The following is a 17,215-nucleotide window of genomic DNA, read 5'->3' as shown; positions in this document are numbered from 1 at the left end:
AGGGATTTTTTTAATGTTTTTAAATGTAATTTTAAAAAATATTAAAAAACATTAAAAAAAACAAGAGTTGGAAGCGTTGTATTGTGATCCTGCACCTGTTTATTTCCTTCTCTTTGGCGCCCTCTGCTGGTGAGCCAGTTCATGCTGGTCAGAGACACATTAACCGCTGCTGTAATGAAGAACCTGATCGTGGTTCTGCTGTGGCTCGTCCTCAGTTACATCAATGTCACCTTGGTCGTTACCTTCTTTAAACACCAGGTATGCATCATCCTCACACACAAACACACACACACACACATACGCGCACAATTTGGTACGCTGAGAAAGGAGTGAACACAACAGTCACATCTTTGATTTTCTGCGCATCAAAAGGTTGGCGATTGAGGTGTTGAATCTTTATCATTTACATAATGGGCCTGAAAATGTACCAACTTCAGTCTTACTCAAATCTTTAACCCTAGATAAGCAGCAGAGGATGGAGTCCATAAGGGACATTAAAATCATTCACTAATAATCTATCGTTTTGAATGGAGGTGTTTACCCTGTGTGTGACTGGTGCTTTGTTACTTTTTTATTTTTTAATAGCCTCTTGGTTGCTGATGTGTAAATGCAATAAACACCGCCTTTTGCAAACCGTCACAGACTATGCTGATACGCTTCTTTTGCCTCCTGCAGACTTTTTATGAAGACCCTCGCTACATCCTCTTCATCCACATGGTGATCAATGACGCCATCCAGCTCTCGGTCACCATTACGCTCTTCATCCTCAGTTATATCTTTTACAAAATCAATGTGTCCCTCTGCTGCATTTTCATCCTGGTTGCCGTCTTCACCACCAGAAACACCCCCGTAAACCTGGCCAGCATGGCCATTGAGCGCTATATTGCCATCTGTGACCCACTGCGCCACCCACAGATCTGCACCGTGCGGAGGACTTACATGGTGATCGGAGTGATTTGGTTTATATGCGTGGCTCCGGATATTACCGACCTGTTTGTTACCTTGGCGATGGAGTCCCTGAGCTTCTTTCGCGGGTCAGTGTTCTGTCTGAGATCCAACGTGTTCAAAGATCCTGTCCTGGCCATGAAACGGCAGGCCTTCGACATCATCTACTTCTCCTGTGTCTTCCTCACGCTGGTCTTTACCTACCTGCGGATCCTGTTCGCGGCCCGATCACTTTCCACCAATAGAGCCTCAGCCAAGCGAGCCAGGAACACCATCCTGCTCCACGGCGCCCAGCTGCTGATGTGCATGCTGTCCTATATCTCCCCCAGCGTGGAGATCATCCTGCGCCTCGTATTCCCCGGCAGGATCCTGGAAATCAGATATGCAAACTACCTCATCGTCTACTTCTTGCCCCGCTTCCTCAGTCCCATCATTTACGGAATCCGCGATAAGAAGTTCAGGAGGCATGTCAAGATGCACCTGCTGAGTCATCTCTGCGGGCCGGAGACGCAGACAGTGGTGAATATTAAAGCAGCAGTATGAAGTTTAAGTAATCTCTACTCAAACTAAGGTCTGAGCAGCTAGTTGATTTACAAGTACAATTTACAGTAGTTCAAAATTGCTGCAAAATAATATATGATATCTGTAATCCCTATTTATCGTATTATCATGAGAAATTGCACACCAAATGGCAAATAATCAACCTAACATTAGATTGTAAAAAACATCAGGACATTATTTGAAGAATTGGTGCAAAAATGACACAAAAAACATCTGGAAAAACAATGTTAGAAATAATAAAAATCACACAAATGTGTGTAATGAGTCCTTTTATTTTATTTTTTGTTAAGTTTGAGAGCCGTTAACAGTTTCAAAACATCAGATGTCATGGCAACTATATTGAAAGCGATACATGAAACTGAGAGCTGAAATGAAACAAAAGCTGTAAAAATTAAAGAGAAAGAAGACGGAAAAAAATGCAGGGGCCTGTTTGTGTCTAAATTCATATCGAGGCGTATAAACTTGTTTTTACAAAGCACAGAAGGATGACTCTGTTAATGTATTTACAGTGCTTTGGCCTTTATGCCTTGTAAAGGGGTGAAATTGGATTTTAAGACCGCCTGTATCATCCATAAAAAATCGTGTTGCATCGCTGACCAAGATGATTTGCTACAATATCTTCAAGTGAAAGACTCACGGAGGTAAGGACCTCTTTATGTTACATTACATTACATTACATTACAGTCATTTTGCAGACGCTTTTAACCAAAGCGACTTACAAGATATGCAATTCAGTCATCGAGGATCCAAAGTACCAGTAGTATCTCTTGATCAAAAACTTATGAAACATCAAAATCACTTGTCCTAGTCCTAGTTTTACCATTTACCATAAATCTGCAAACCTACAACAATATATTAAAAACACCCAGTTCACCAGGGAAGAGACACAAGAGGAGAAGGAGGAGGAGGAAGAAGAAAAAGAAGACGAAGAGTTTGAGTTTAAAGATTCCCTTCATTCAAACGCCGGTATATGGAGTACATTCAACAAGAACAAGTAAAGATACTCAGTATACTCAACTCGCCATGGTTCTTTACAGAACACAAAACACCTCCTTTATTCATCAGAAACCTCTATCTTGTTGAAACTTATTGTTAAAGTGGCAATATGATTTGACCTGTTGGCCATGAGTCGTGACTTGCTCAAACAGATATCAGAGATCAATGCTCTCTTGTTTCTGTCTCTTCCGCCACTGATGTTCAAAGAGCCTATCCTGAGAAATGGGATGAATGGGGGAAGCGAGACAGCAGGGCGAGAGGCTGGACAAGGGTGCTGACCGATTTGATAAACTTATCAGTGTCACTAAAGTAAACAGAGACATCTAAGAAGTCATTAATGTCCTCTAAGGAGTAAAGATCATTCCGTAGCTTATTGCTTCTGCTAACCGAAACAGCGTCCGACTATGAACCACATTCCATGTCATCACCTTCGCCTAACTGGCTTCCTGTCTCACCTATATCTGCGGTAGCTGCATCATCTGTGCAACCCAAAAAGCTTGGGAACTTCACTTTCCCAGCTGTTCTCAGAGAGGAAGTGGTCTAACGGCAGTAGACCGGAGACGGGGATCCATGTCGAGGGTACAGAAAGGGGGGCATCTGCACGAAGGTATTGCCAAAGACCACTTCACTAGCAATCAGCTGGTGGACGAGCACTTCCGACTTCAGGAAGGCAGCCATGGCTCAGTTCATTCTGGACGCGTATATCAGATTTTCATGTCTGACGTGCTCACTGACTGCAAACAGTATTCGCTCCACGGATATTGTGCTGTCAAGGCAGGATTTCTGTACTTCTTTGCCGAAGAGACGAGGGGGGGGGAGCTCTGTGGACGCCATGTTTCTGGTCCCAAACAATCGAATAAAGCAATCAAACAGTCACAAATGTGAACAGAAAACCACAGACAGAAAAGGAAAAAAAAAAATTATGGTGAAAAATGAAGATTCTTTCAATCTCCGCCTCCCTCTTGCGCACTGCACGGGTAGAAGAAGAGGATCAGGAAATAACTTTGAACCTACAGACAACACTGACTCAGTTCTGAGCCCTGAACCCAAACCCCGGTCATAGTTTATTATGAAACTGTCATATTAGATCTTTATCACCATGGTAACTAGTTGGGCAGGACAGGGAAAACTCCAAGGCTGTGTAGAATTTGTAACAGAAATATCTGGCCCGGCTGACACGAGGCCTCCATACATGACCCATGACGTCACAGATGCATCTCCATGACAACTTCATGAAAACAGTCACACACACGCACAAACACACGCATATACACATACAAGAATACACGCACATGCACACTCACACACACACACACACACACACACACACACACACACACACACACACACACACACACACACACACACACACACACACACACAGTCATGCGCACACACACACACACACAAACAAAAATCCTCATATATAAGAAGAATGGGAGGCTGCTGCAGAATCAGTGGCTGCACAGGTGAGGGGCCGCTTTCTTCTCCCAATACTATCAATCATTTGTTTATTTACAATTCCTGTATTGTCATTATTGAATGATCTGATTGAATGAAACTAGTTTAAGCATTTGGTTTGGAAAAAACACTGTTGTCATCAAAAATTTATTTCCTGTGGTTTGATCATAGGGTTTTAAAGCTCCCTCATCAGAGGGAGCCTTGGACAAGCCGTGCAGGACAGTCATGTGACGACAGCTGGACGCGTCAGGGTTGAGGACGTTTCAAGGTCAGAGGGTTGAATGTATGTTGTATGATGTATGTTGAGTGGTAAAAAGTGTAAAATTGTTTGTGTGTGTTTGTGTGTGTGTGTGTGTGTGGAAAAATGATCATAAATAAGTACAGAGGAGGGATGGTGAATATATTGGAATTATGAATATGCTGGAATTGGAGTTGCCGTGCAGGAGGTTTCGAGGAAGACCAAAGAGAAGATTTATAGACATAGTGATAGAGGATATGAAGTTAGTAGGTGTGAGAAAGGAGGATGCAGAGAATAGGGTTAGATGGAGAAGGTTTAATCACTGTGGCAACCCCTGAAGGGAAAAGCCGAAAGGAGAAGGAGAAGACCCAGGCTGTTAGTCTAATAAATTCAGTGTTGGAAGAAATGTTCAAGTCCGGTTAAAAAATACTATGATCTCCCATGAGTACTTTGGGCGTTTTTCTGCACAGATAAGCAAGAATGCTCTCCATGTCATCATCACAAATCCAGCGTTTTATCACCTCGCAAGTGTCATATGTGAAATAATCTGTGCAGAGCTTTGTAATACTCGTACACTATCAAGCACTCCAGGACACAAACATATCACATTTTCAATATAACCAACATATTTACACTCAAGGAATTCAACTTCTCGAGTGAAGTATTGCATCATGTAATGAAATGCAGTAGCTGATGAAAATTTACACAAATGAATTCTTTATACTACTGTTAATAACCTGTGTGTGTGTAGTAACATCATAAACCTGTGACAAATAAGATTTTATTTCCTTTTTGTCCCCTCAGGGGAGAAGATGGGATCATCAGCGGTGCAAAACTCCACCACCTTCGGCCTTTCTGAGCTGATCGGCAACAGCAACTCTTCGCCAACCTACAGCGCCGTAGCCTTTCTAAAAGATGGCTTCTCCACCGCCTTGACCAAGAACATCGTGGCCATGCTGGTGTGGCTGACCCTCAGCATCATCAACAGCAGCATGGTGCATACCTTCCTGCGACACAGGTACCACACACACCGACCCCTACCCAGACAGCGATATAGAATTATAATGTCTAAATAATGATTTGTTGTTTGTTCTTCACATTTTTAGGTAAATTGTCGTTCTTGTTTTCATCCTTTTTTTCATCCTTTCATTAAATCAGCAAAATGCTTAAATCAGAAATCATGCTAAAGAGCAGCAGCAAAACAGGAAACAAAAGTGTGTGCATTGTATAAACACACTTTTGTGTATATGAAAGGAAAACTAATTATTCAGCACTGGACTGAGGCTGATATTTGTATTTATGTTTCAATTCTTGCCCTAAATCGTGCTTCACCACGTCTGATTCCAGTCTGTTCTACGAGAACCCACGTTACATCATGTTCATCTGCATGGTGATTAACGACGCCCTGCAGCTCAGCCTGGTAACGGTGCTCTACGTGGTCAGCTACATCTTCAGGAAAATCCATGCCTCCGTTTGCTGCTTGCTGGTAAAGCATCAACTTAATTACTTTGCAATTGGATGCCAAAAAAAAAAACAATTTACAAGCGCAGGTTGGAACTCAGGGAAAGATTCATCCAGATACAGCGTTTCATTTTTTCATGCCACTTATCCTAATGTTCATCCTGGCTTTTTGTTGGAGAGGTCAAAGTGGGTTCAAATTATTCTAATTGTTTTTCTAATCTTTCAGAATTTTTTTTTCCACCTCTGTAAATTTCCAATTTTAAGATTTCTCACAGATTGTTACATGACGTAATGCATTTTTCAGGTGAATCTCCATGTGTTTTTTTTTTTTAATTTGGGGAAAATTCTGATGTAAATGGTTAAATTAGCTTCTAAATTGAGATGGTCATGCTGTTCCATGTCGTCCAGATCAGAGCTGTGCAATTATTGCACGTGTCAGTGGGGAAAGAACATTTTCGACCGTAGCTCTAATACTTTTTAATAATAATGATTTACCTCAGTAGGCAGTCCCCCTCTCCGTCCACTTAAATGGTCTTAATACGTTTTAAATTCCTTAGTTTTCGACACAGCATCATTTTTATTGAATTCATCGATTGATTTATTATGGATTCTGTTTGAGTTGATCTTCCCTTTAAAATCAAGAAAGTGAAATAATATAATTTGAAATTGTATTAGATCATGAGCGCTGTCTTCACCACCCGATCAACCCCATTCATCCTGGCCGGCATGGCACTGGAGCGCTACATTTCCATTTGCTTCCCCCTCCACTACAGCCAGATGTGCACCGTCCCACGCTCCCTTCTCCTCATCTGCGTCATCTTCATCCTCTCGGCCTCCCCGCCCGTTACCGACCTCCTCATCACCGTCATCAAGGAACCCCCGAGTTTCTTCCATACCTCTATTTTCTGCGACCACACGCTCCTGTTCCGTGATCGGTCCATCTACTACAAGAACTGTGTTTTCGACGGCACCTACTTGTCCTTCGTGGCGCTAACGCTGCTTTACACCTACTGCAAGATCATGCTGACAGCCCACGCTGCCTCTATGGGTCTGGCCTCCATCAAGAGAGCCAGGAACACCGTCATGCTTCACGGGCTGCAGGTACCTCAATCCCGTCTGTGCCACTCTGAATATTACAGCAAAAATAAGCAATGAAACTTCAGAAGAGCGTTTGTGTGCTTCTTTTCCAGTTACTGCTCTGCATGCTGGCCTTCGTTGTTCCCACCTTGCAGGCCACACTCATCTCCCTCTTCCCGCGACTCAGTTTGGAGATCCGCTACATCTTCTTCCTGCTGGTTTACATCATCCCACGTTTCCTGAGCCCTGCCATCTACGGCTTCCGCGACGAGCAGTTCAGGAAGTACTGGACCCGCTACCTAGCGTGCCAGAGCCACAGCAATGCACGTGTGAGAGCGGTATGATGTCCCAGGCAGAAGTGTTAGCATTACACAGCTAATGGCTACAATTACTGCAAATATCTACAGGAGGGCTTGCTGCCCAGGAGCATTTATTTATCCATGAAAGCAACCTTCTGTACGTCGCAGATTCAATGTGAAGGATCAGTCAAGGTCGAGAGTTAAAAGAGCCAAATAAGATCGAAATAACTGGTTGGAGAGACAAACGAGTGAGGGTATGAAACCTCTGATTCACATGACTCTCAGAGAGAGAGCAGGGTCACCATCACTTGAAAAAAAAATGTAAAAAATCTTTGAAGCATGAAAATTGCCAGACAAAAGTCACTTGTGCACACGAGGTTCTCAGAGGTTGTAAAGCGCTAAGAAAGTAACTTTGAAAATCTATTTTAAACTCCGCCAATGCAGGAATCTGCTCCAACCACATTATATATTGTTATATGATTCCACAGGGGGGACTCATAAATGAAAACATAAATGATATCCCACCTCAGCAAACAGTCTGATCAAAGCGGAAAGTCCAGATTACCAAGATAACGTGCACCAGAATTCTGTGACGCTTGCTCATTTTCAAAACACATGTCGCAACAAGAGCCTTGTTTTTATGCACATATCCAGACTGGTTTTATTTATTCTAGTTTGAATATCACATTAGAAATTCACATTAGAAACATTATCACATTATCACATTAGAAATTCTGGAGTTGCCCCTGGTGAGAGGCGCCAGGGAGGTGTGGGCACCTCAGGCTACAGTTCTTTGATCGACCTTGCGGTCGTATCGTCAGACTTGCGGCCGCCTGTCCTGGACACTCAGGCGAAGAGAAGGGCGGAGCCGTCAGCTGATGGGGAACAATGCCGGTCGGACCCGGCAGACCCAAACGTCATGTGAGGGTCTGCTGGGATTCAACAAGGGATTCAAGCTGAATTCCCTCTCAAAAACCCTAAAACCCGCTGGTGGACCCCAGAGGTGATGTATGGTCATGTATGGTTGCTGAGGCAAAAACTCAGGCGTGGGGGGAGTTCGGGGAGAACATGGAGAACGACTTCCAGTGGGCGTCGAGGAGATTCTGGTCCACCATCTCGGGAGGGGGAAGCAGTGCTCCGTCAACACTGTGTGCAGAGAGGGTGGGGCGCTGCTGACCTCAACTCGAGACATTGTAGATCGGTAGCAGGAATACTTCCAAGACCTCCTCAACCCCGTTGAAATGCCTTCCAACGAGGAAGCAGAGCCGGGGGACTCTGGAGCGCAGACGGCTATATCCGGGGCTGAAGTTGCTGAAGCAGTCAAAAACTCCTCAGTTGCAGGACCCTGGGGGTGGATGAGGTTCACCCTGGGTTGCTCAAGGCCCTGGATGCTGTAGGGCTGTCCTGGCTGACTGCATGGATGTCAGGGATAGTGGTGATCCCCCTTTTCAAAAGTGGGTTCAGAGGGTGTGCTCCAACTACAGGGGGATCAGACTTCTCAACCTCCCTGGTAAGGTCTATTCAGCAGTGCTGGAGAAGAGGGTCCATTGGGTCATTGAACCTTGGATTATGGAAGAGTAGTGTGATTTTTGTCCTGGTCGTGGAACATGGTGCTCAACAGGAAACAGGTGGAACGCCCACTCCAGGTCGGGGAAGAAGTCCTGCCCCGAGTGGAGGAGTTCAAGTATCTTGGGGTCTTGTTCACAAGTGAGGGAAGGTTGGAGCGGGAGATGAGCAGGCGGTTCGGTGCGGCGACTGCAGCGATGCAGACTCTGACGTCCGTCGTGGTGAAGAGGGAGCTGAGTTTCATCCACGGGGTGGTCGGACCCTCCCTTGGAGATAGCGTGAGAAGTTCGGTCATTTGGGAGGAGCTTGGAGTAGAGCCACTGCACCGCCGCAAAGAGAGGAGTCAGATGAGATGGCTCAAGCATCTGGTCAGGATGCCTCCTGAACGCCTCCCGATGGAGGTATTCTGGGCATGTCTATTTAAGAGGAGGCCACGGGGAAGACCCTGGACATGCCGGAGAGAATATGTCTCCAGGCTGGCCTGGGAATGCCTTGGGGTCCCCCCAGAGAAGCTGGACCATGTTGCTGGGGGAGAGGGAGGTCTGGGCATCACTGCTCCGACTGCTGTCCCCACCACCTGACTCAAGATAAACGGGGGGAAGATGGATGGATAGATGGACAATTAGAAATGTCTGATTTGGGGTTTGAGTTAAAGAAAATGAACTGGGCAGGAGACAGCGGTCAATGCCCTCCTCACTGTAAGAAGTTCCCTAGTCCATTTTGACTTTCTGAGTGGGTTTTCCATAATCTCCAGCCCACGTACTCTCCAGGCTCCAGTCTAAAAAACAGTCAACAGGTCACTGAAGACTCAAGAAACAGAAGAAATTTGCTGTTTGAGTGAAGGCCAGTAAATTATTGAATGTCTCTATATTGACAGCTGACCCTGTGTTTGACAGCTGACTTGTCCAACCCCCCTCACCCTTCCACACACACACACACACACACACACACACACACACACACACCTGCAAAAGCACACAAACAACGCACACAATCTCACAATGTGGAGCTTTGACATTACAGGGGCATGCAGACATTAACCTGACATTTCTTAGTTGGGGAGCATAAAAACAACAAAAAGTCATTGGCATAAATAATTTATGAGAATGGAGTGCAATCATTTTTGTTAGAAAAATACATACATATATATATATATGTAAAATATGTGCGTGTGCGTGTTTATATAAAGATGACTTTATATTGTGACCTATTTTTGTTCTGAAAAGTGATCGCAAAGTCATCGAAAACTATTCGATTTTGTGAGTCAATTCCTTTTCCTGATGGTTTGAAATGTTTTGAGGGAAAGTGTGTGTGTGTGTATGTGGGTGGGGGGATGAAAGAGTCCCTCTGAAACCCCCAAAAGCATTAATAGACAATAAATGTACACTCTTAATGGTGACATTTGACTTTGCATGCCTTCCCATATCTCTCCCCCCTCCACCCCAAAATCTCTCCTCCCGACACGGAAAGCTCTATAAGTGCCCCTCTTCCCGTTTTTCCTGTGACTTACAGCCGCCACCTCAATCTTCTCTCCAGCCTGCGTGGTCTCAGAGTAAGTTTCACTTTCCCTCCTCGATAAATCCTTCTTTTCTTCTCTATGATGGAGCCTTCCCCTCCCTTCGCTTTTTGTGGTCGGTTAAAAACTGATCTTATTTTATGTGAGATGAGAGACACTACATATGAAAAAAGTCAAAGCTGCTTAAAGTTGCATTTAGTGTTCAATTTGCTTATAACCAAATTGAATACATATATGTATACATATATATTCAGATTTGAAAAGGAAGTTTAATTTTTATTTTTCTGAAGAAATTTGTTACAGGAAGTCAAGTGTTTATGGTAAATGGATTTCAATGGGTTTGTATTTTGTTGTACACATAAATGTATTGGAAATAATCGTCAGGAAAATACTATACAATTGATAGAAGCATAAAAGAGGTTTGTTTATTTGGTCATTTTATGAATGAGAATCTATTTAATTTTGAAGTTGTGTTTTATTTTGTTAAATTGGTTTATTACTGTACTACATTAATAGTATTATTACACTTGCCTTACCTGGTTATTTCACTGAAGAAAAAAGTAGCATCACAAGAGTGAACGTCAAAAGGGAGTTGAATTATAATTTAGAGAAACAGAGGCAAAAATATGAATTTCCAAGCTTTATTTGTATTTGAATATATCAGATATTTCAAAAGGTTTGTCTTGAATACACTTCTTCTGACTTATTCTTTTAATTAGTTGTTCTTCTTGAAATGTTCACACTTCATGGATTTCTTTGTTTTTACCAATCTATCCATCTCCTGCCAACTCAGGGTCGCAGGGGATGCTGGAGACTATCCCCGCTCTCATCGGGCGAGAGGCAGGGTACACCCTGGACTGATCGCCAGTCAATTGCAGGGCCACATATATAGACATACATTCACTCAGTCACTCATTCAGGGCAATTTTTCCCAATATTTTCCCAAATAACCTGATGCATGTTTTTGGGCTGTGGGCGGAAACCAGAGAACGCGGAGAAAGAACATGCAAACTCAACATAGAAAGGTCGGATATATGTACCGAAAAAAAAAAAAAAAATTAGGCTATTGATTTCAAAACTGTGCAACTCTGTGTTTAGCCCTCAACATACACTCAGTGAGGATATTTGGTCGCCAAATGAGCAACACACACTTATTTGCTGTTTGTGGCCAGGATGAAGAGCATGAAGCAGCAGGCAGTGACGCTCAGCTTAACAGTGTAGGTCAACATCTGCAGCACCACAGACATAGTCAGCATTATCATGTCGCTGATCAACAGGTGGATGTACAGCACGTACCTGCAGTCCGCGTGACCACACACACACACACACACACACACACAGGGTTGTGCACATTCTATCTATCTATCTATCTATCTATCTATCTATCTATCTATCTATCTATCTATCTATCTATCTATCTATCTATCTATCTATCTATCTATCTATCTATCTATCTATCTGTGAGGCAAATGCCACTGTGCCACCTTGTTTTTTTACTCAACCAATGTACCGGGTAAATAGAAATGTGATTTAATTTAGGGATTGAAATCTTTTGCTTAAAAATCAATATTCTAATCTTTGCTTCTTGTCCTACTGAACAAATGTACATAAGAAAGTGAATAATAACGATGTGCTGCAAATATTTTCAGGATTGTGATTTTGATTCTTTTGTAATGCATTAATCACTGGTTCACTTATTTTCACTGGTTCAATTATTTTATTCATACGTGGTAAAATAATTACTATTCAAATATTGACTGAAAATGTTAGCATTGTTTTGATGAATAATCAGGGATACCCCCCCTTTTTTCCTCCCATATTTCCCTCATTGTATTTCTTCTAGCTCCGTGAAATCTGGGTCGCTGGCGACTGCAGCAGCGGAGCAGGACTCGGGTGCGAGATGAACTCCAGCGTACGTCAGGACAGCTTCAGTGACGCTTTCACCAAAACCTTCTTCACTGTGATCATCTGCTTGGCAATCAACTCTGTCAACGGGGCCTTGGTCTTCACCTACTTCAAAACTCCGACCTTCCAGCAGGACCCCAGGTGGTGAAGGGGATGAGGTCATCCCAGTTTTATCTTTCATCTTCTAGCTAATTTTTTGTTGCTTTTTTTACTCACTTCTTCCTGCTTTTCAGAGTGATTTCCGAATTTCTTTTCCTCTGTGTTAGAAAATCTTCTGATGAGTTTATTTGATCAGTTTATCATCAGTTTATCAGTCATTTTTTTAGTAACATTTTTGTAAGTTACTTTACTGAACAAGATATTTTATTTGAACAACTCATTCAGGAAAGATCTCAAGCACTTTATATTTGTTTTAGAAAAAAATAGATAGATAGATAGATAGATAGATAGATAGATAGATAGATAGATAGATAGATAGATAGATAGATAGATAGATAGATAGATAGATAGATAGATAGATAGATAGATAGATAGATAGATAGATAGATAGATAGATAGATAGATAGATAGATAGATAGATAGATAGATAGATAGATAGATAGATGTACACAACATAAATATAATTCTGGCCAGAATTTGCAATTGTTATAATCATATCTCCTCCCCCCCTCGTGTGTGTGTGCATGTGTGTGTGTGTGTGTGTGCGTGTCTGTGTGCACGCGGACTGCAGGTACGTGCTGTACATCCACCTGGTGATCAACGACATGATAATGCTGACTATGTCTGTGGTGCTGCAGATGTTGACCTACACTGTTAAGCTGAGCGTCACTGCCTGCTGCTTCATGCTCTTCCTCCTGGCCACAAACAGCAAGTAAGTGTGTGTTGCTCATTTGGCAACCAAATATCCTCACTGAGTGTATTTTGAGGACTAACGAGAGAGCTGCAACAATTTGCTGGATGTTGTTCAGAGTCAGTTTATAAACCCAAGTCACATGTTTGAGGCTGTCCAATGTTCTGCGCTTTTTCCACAATTTTCTGGCACTTTGTTTCCAAAAGTAGTCATACTGTATATACTGTTTATACTCTTTATATATTGTCATATTGCAAAGGTGCAACTTATTAATGCAAGCCCTACCTGATTATATATATTGTTAACACTGTTTATTGTTTATTCCCAGTTTCTCTATTTTTTGATAACTTTTCTTGGACTGATTGAATGATTAAAGGAATATTCTATTCTATTCTATTCTATTCTATTCTATTCTATTCTATTCTATATGTTAACTGGCAGATTCATAGTAAAATTAATTACTTGGTTATTTACAGACTTTCAACAGGTAAGAGAAATATATAAACCATTGCATGTGTAAATTAAAATACATAAAATTTCATAAAATACGGTCTGTAAGTTGACTCGTGCTGGCATTAATAAATGTGTTTTGTTCAAAGCAGGGGCAAGGTCTAAAACTACTGCATGTAATATGTTATCTAAGAGGTTGATTTAAAGAAAAAATAAATAAAAAAAAAAGAAAGAATCCAGCACAATAAAGAAATTTATAGCTTACCCAATACATATATCAACATAAGCCGTAGCAGCTAGCTGGTAAAGATGGCGCCTACATGATTCATTTGTTAAGACACATAAATCAGTCCAAAATGGCTTCAGGCAGGAAGGACAGGGAAATCCTCAAGAATGACGACGCTCTTAGTAGTTCTGAGAGTTTACAAACCCCAATATTCACTAGGTTGCAAAAGTATGTTCCGAACAAGAGACATTACCCTTAAATTGTAAGGTCTGCACAGCAGAGACAAAGTTCTGTCAGACAGACAGAAAATAACTGATAGCAATGGCAGCTTCAGTTGATATTCTCTACAAAAATCACTGATGATGCAATTAGCTTGTGTTTAATGGCTAATAGTTTCAAATTAAATATTGTCCACTTCGTTGATGATTCTTACTTGTTCTCCTTCCCGTTTCAGGATCAGCCCACTAAACCTGGCCGGCATGGCGGTGGAGCGCTACATCGCCGTGTGCTGGCCTCTTGATCACGTCCAGATCTGCACGGTGCATCGGGTCTATGCCCTCATCGCCCTCATCTGGGCCGTGTCCTGCATCCCCTCCGTCTGCGACATCATCATCTTCGTGACCCAGCCCCGGTCAGAATTCTCAACGAAACTCATTTGCTACATCAGCACCATGTACAACACGCCGTACCACAACACCCAGCGGATTGTCATCCAGGTCTGTCCACCTTTTCACAGAAAATTTCATATAGAGTTAAAAAGTGTTTCTAACCTGACAGAAAAATTTCCTATCACTTGCTGAAGATTTTCTTTTTTTATCAAGTGTACTTATTTTTCACTTCATCCATCCATCTTCTGCCGTGTATCCTGCACTCGTGGGGGATGCTGGAGCCTATCTCAGCTCAGTCAGTCACAGGGCCACACATTTAAATATTCAGTGCAATTTTCCAAATTTTTGGACTGCTGGAGGAAATCGGAGAACCCGGGGGAGAACATGCGAACTCCACACAGAAAGGTTGTCTGAATCAAACCAGGGTCCAGGAGGCTGAAGCACTAAGCACTGCACCACCGTGCCACCCTTAGTTTTCACTCTTAACCTCAAAATCGCACAAGCACTTCATGAAGTTCTTAAATTGTGCAATACGGAGGAATCTCTATGGTGGAAGCATTTGCTCGTTCTCGTTCGGCGTTTTCTTCTTCTTCACGTTCGATTCCTTTTTATTGTTGTTGTCAATCAACAAAGTATTAATAACATGTAAGGAAGGAAAGTGAAGGATGCTCTTTCTCCTCCTCTTCCACCATGACCCCCAGGTCCTCCTTTTCTTCTTTGTCTCACTGACGGTAATCGTCACCTACCTCAAGGTGGTTTTCTCCGCCCAAGCGGCGTCCTCCTCAGAGCAGGCTTTGAGCAGAATCGCCCAGAGGACCATCCTTCTGCATGGCGTCCAGCTGCTCATCTGCATGATGTCCTTCACCGCACCAATCCTCAACCTGACCCTCATTCGTAAGTGGTCTTTGCATCGGACCACGATCACGTTCAGCACCTTCATGCTGACCAACGTGCTCCCCCGCCTGCTCAGCTCGCTCATCTATGGCCTTCGTGACAAGACGTTCAACAGGCACATCCGGACGCACCTCCACTGCAGACACTACTGTCCTCGCGTAAAGAGTCGGAAACCGATAAGAAAGGTTTCTGCCAAGAATATGTCATTGTGAGTCGGCCTGAAACAACGGGCTGGAATACTTTACTGGATTTTTTTGCCGAGTACTACAACATTTTGCAACATGTTTAGAAAAACAGCACTAGAGGAAAGGGAGAATGCATTTATATTGTATTTCATATTTTAGCTTCTAACTAAAATGTAGCTTAAAAGCAGAAGGTAAAATGAACATCTCGAAGCTAAACGAAGGAACTACGAGGTGAATTGAAGTGAACATATGTGTATTTCATCTTTTAAGAGGAATGTAGCACACTTTACGTTCATTACTTTCAAGGGTTGAAATATAATACTTTTTTTTAAAAAGTAAAGGGACAAATTTCATCATAACTATTCTATTCTAACTTTTTACCAAATTTCAACTGTCTTGTTTAAAGCTAACTTTTAGGCCCTTTGTTAATATTTAAGGAAATTTCTTGTTTGTTTGCTATTTCTCCTTCATTTTTTTATGATACACAGTTGATTTTATGGTACAATGGTATAAAGGATGCAATTTCCTCTTGATTTATTACACTTATCATTACCATTACCATTGTTGTTGTTGTTAATAACGATAAAAATTATTGTTAATAATAATGTAAATTAAAAAACTGTTTTCAAACAATCCCCTTGATATGTGAAATGAAAATATTAATTGACCAAAAAATGCACTTCCACATTTTGTATCTATTTCTAATAATTTGTGTCTATTTCTTGTATTTGCAAGTGTTATTTGCAGTGCTTATGTCCTCTATTGTAAGTCGCTTTGGATAAAAGCGTCTGCCAAATGTAATGTAATGTAATCCCTGTGTAACAAAATAAAATTGACTCAATGTCAGAAAGAGTGGCCTACATTTGCATCCATTGTCCAGAAAATAATTTATGTTCAAAGGAAATATCAAGTTAAGACATGCAACTGATCTCCGATAAATTTGTGTTTATGACGATCAAACCACATGGAGGTGCAACAGGAGCCTCTGGCCACTAGAGGGCGACGGTGTCACAGAGACGCTGCTTTTCAGAGGCGCGTTATTTCATGTAAAATCAGCGCTTAATTATTTTCTTGCGCCCCCCAGGAAGAAGAAAACATTTCGGGTCCCTCCCTCTACTCTCAGTTGCAACTATAAATATCATCAGTTGTCTATAAAATTGTTATCTGTACATCTCTGCGTAGCATTGTATCCTTAGCAACTTTAAAGAAAAAAAGAAAGAAATATTGATCAACTTGCAACAAAGAATAACTTTATTAACAAAGTTTCTTAGTCTGTAACAGAAAAGATTTAAAGTGTATCAATTTAACTGAAATGTAAAACAAAAAAATCCTTATTTAAATTATAAACATTTTTGGACCGACTGAACCATTTGATACTGAAAAAAAAAAGTTAAATCAAGTTAATAAATGGAAAATAAGCATGTTCCCCAGGGTTACACCTGCCCCCTCAGGCATTGCACTATACTCCACTACTTGAGAAGGAATGTGTTAAATTGACCTTCCAAGGTCTGAACTGTAATATTTATCATCCTAAATTTCTTTTTTTTTTTAAACATATCAAGCACTTCATTGTTTGCTTAAGGACTATTACCTATTCATATTTCATATTTGAATACTTTCTCCTATGAAGTCACTTCTTACCACAGTTAAGCCACTGCCATGCTGTTTCCTGGCTCCCTCAATCATTTAAAATTATTTTTGCCTTAAAAAAGCGAATATGGAAAATCCACAAATTTGACATTTTATCTACGATAGCAAAGGGCTAAAAAAATAAATCAAACAGAAGGAACTAATTTTCCTCTTCCTATTTTGATCATTTAAATTCTTCAAATTGAGATGAGCCTATCTTTAAATCCCATACATGAGCTTAACATAAATGAAATAAGAAAACAAAAGTATTGACCCTATAATGGGTGACGACTGACCCGAATATGAGAGGCAATAAGATGAAAATCAACCTTCTTCGGGAACCTTTTC

At 41.6% G+C, this 17,215-nt stretch overlaps 3 protein-coding genes across 3 annotated transcripts; all 3 read left to right on the top strand.

The window, feature by feature from the left end:
• The first annotated feature begins 141 nt into the window (after positions 1 to 141).
• Positions 142 to 1,488, top strand: LOC147232999 (odorant receptor 131-2-like). Its single transcript, XM_086149072.1, has 2 exons — positions 142 to 258; positions 676 to 1,488. Exons 1-2 carry the CDS (start codon positions 142 to 144, stop codon positions 1,486 to 1,488), a joined length of 930 nt encoding a protein of 309 aa, XP_086005198.1.
• Positions 1,489 to 3,937: 2,449 nt separating this feature from the next.
• LOC147232998 (odorant receptor 131-2-like) lies at positions 3,938 to 8,045 on the top strand. The gene is made up of 6 exons (XM_086149071.1): positions 3,938 to 3,971; positions 5,006 to 5,219; positions 5,549 to 5,687; positions 6,338 to 6,763; positions 6,853 to 7,068; positions 7,860 to 8,045. Exons 1-6 carry the CDS (start codon positions 3,938 to 3,940, stop codon positions 8,043 to 8,045), a joined length of 1,215 nt encoding a protein of 404 aa, XP_086005197.1.
• Positions 8,046 to 8,645: 600 nt separating this feature from the next.
• Positions 8,646 to 15,937, top strand: LOC147232997 (odorant receptor 131-2-like). The gene is made up of 6 exons (XM_086149070.1): positions 8,646 to 8,722; positions 10,117 to 10,156; positions 11,964 to 12,166; positions 12,756 to 12,896; positions 14,006 to 14,267; positions 14,912 to 15,937. Exons 1-6 carry the CDS (start codon positions 8,646 to 8,648, stop codon positions 15,263 to 15,265), a joined length of 1,077 nt encoding a protein of 358 aa, XP_086005196.1. The 3' UTR covers positions 15,266 to 15,937.
• The last annotated feature ends 1,278 nt before the right edge of the window (positions 15,938 to 17,215 follow it).

This window comes from Fistularia commersonii, chromosome 7 (assembly GCF_037954325.1).
Source record: "Fistularia commersonii isolate RoL2024-O1a breed Wild chromosome 7, RoL_Fcom_v1.0, whole genome shotgun sequence".
In the NCBI taxonomy this organism is placed as follows: Eukaryota; Metazoa; Chordata; class Actinopteri; order Syngnathiformes; family Fistulariidae; genus Fistularia; species Fistularia commersonii.
This window is presented reverse-complemented; position numbering and strand designations above follow the sequence as displayed.

Bases quoted from the DNA above. Each gene is read 5' to 3' on its own strand.
- LOC147232998 (XM_086149071.1), top strand. From the start codon at position 3,938: ATGGGAGGCTGCTGCAGAATCAGTGGCTGCACAG. The intron at 3,972-5,005 runs GTGAGGGGCCGC...TTGTCCCCTCAG, and splicing joins CAGAATCAGTGGCTGCACAG to GGGAGAAGATGGGATCATCA. The intron at 6,764-6,852 runs GTACCTCAATCC...CTTCTTTTCCAG, and splicing joins TCATGCTTCACGGGCTGCAG to TTACTGCTCTGCATGCTGGC.
- LOC147232997 (XM_086149070.1), top strand. From the start codon at position 8,646: ATGGTGCTCAACAGGAAACAGGTGGAACGCCCACTCCAGGTCGGGGAA. The intron at 10,157-11,963 runs GTAAGTTTCACT...TATTTCTTCTAG, and splicing joins CCAGCCTGCGTGGTCTCAGA to CTCCGTGAAATCTGGGTCGC. The intron at 14,268-14,911 runs GTCTGTCCACCT...ACCTACCTCAAG, and splicing joins CCCAGCGGATTGTCATCCAG to GTGGTTTTCTCCGCCCAAGC.
- LOC147232999 (XM_086149072.1), top strand. From the start codon at position 142: ATGCTGGTCAGAGACACATTAACCGCTGCTGTAATGAAGAACCTGATC. The intron at 259-675 runs GTATGCATCATC...TGCCTCCTGCAG, and splicing joins TTACCTTCTTTAAACACCAG to ACTTTTTATGAAGACCCTCG.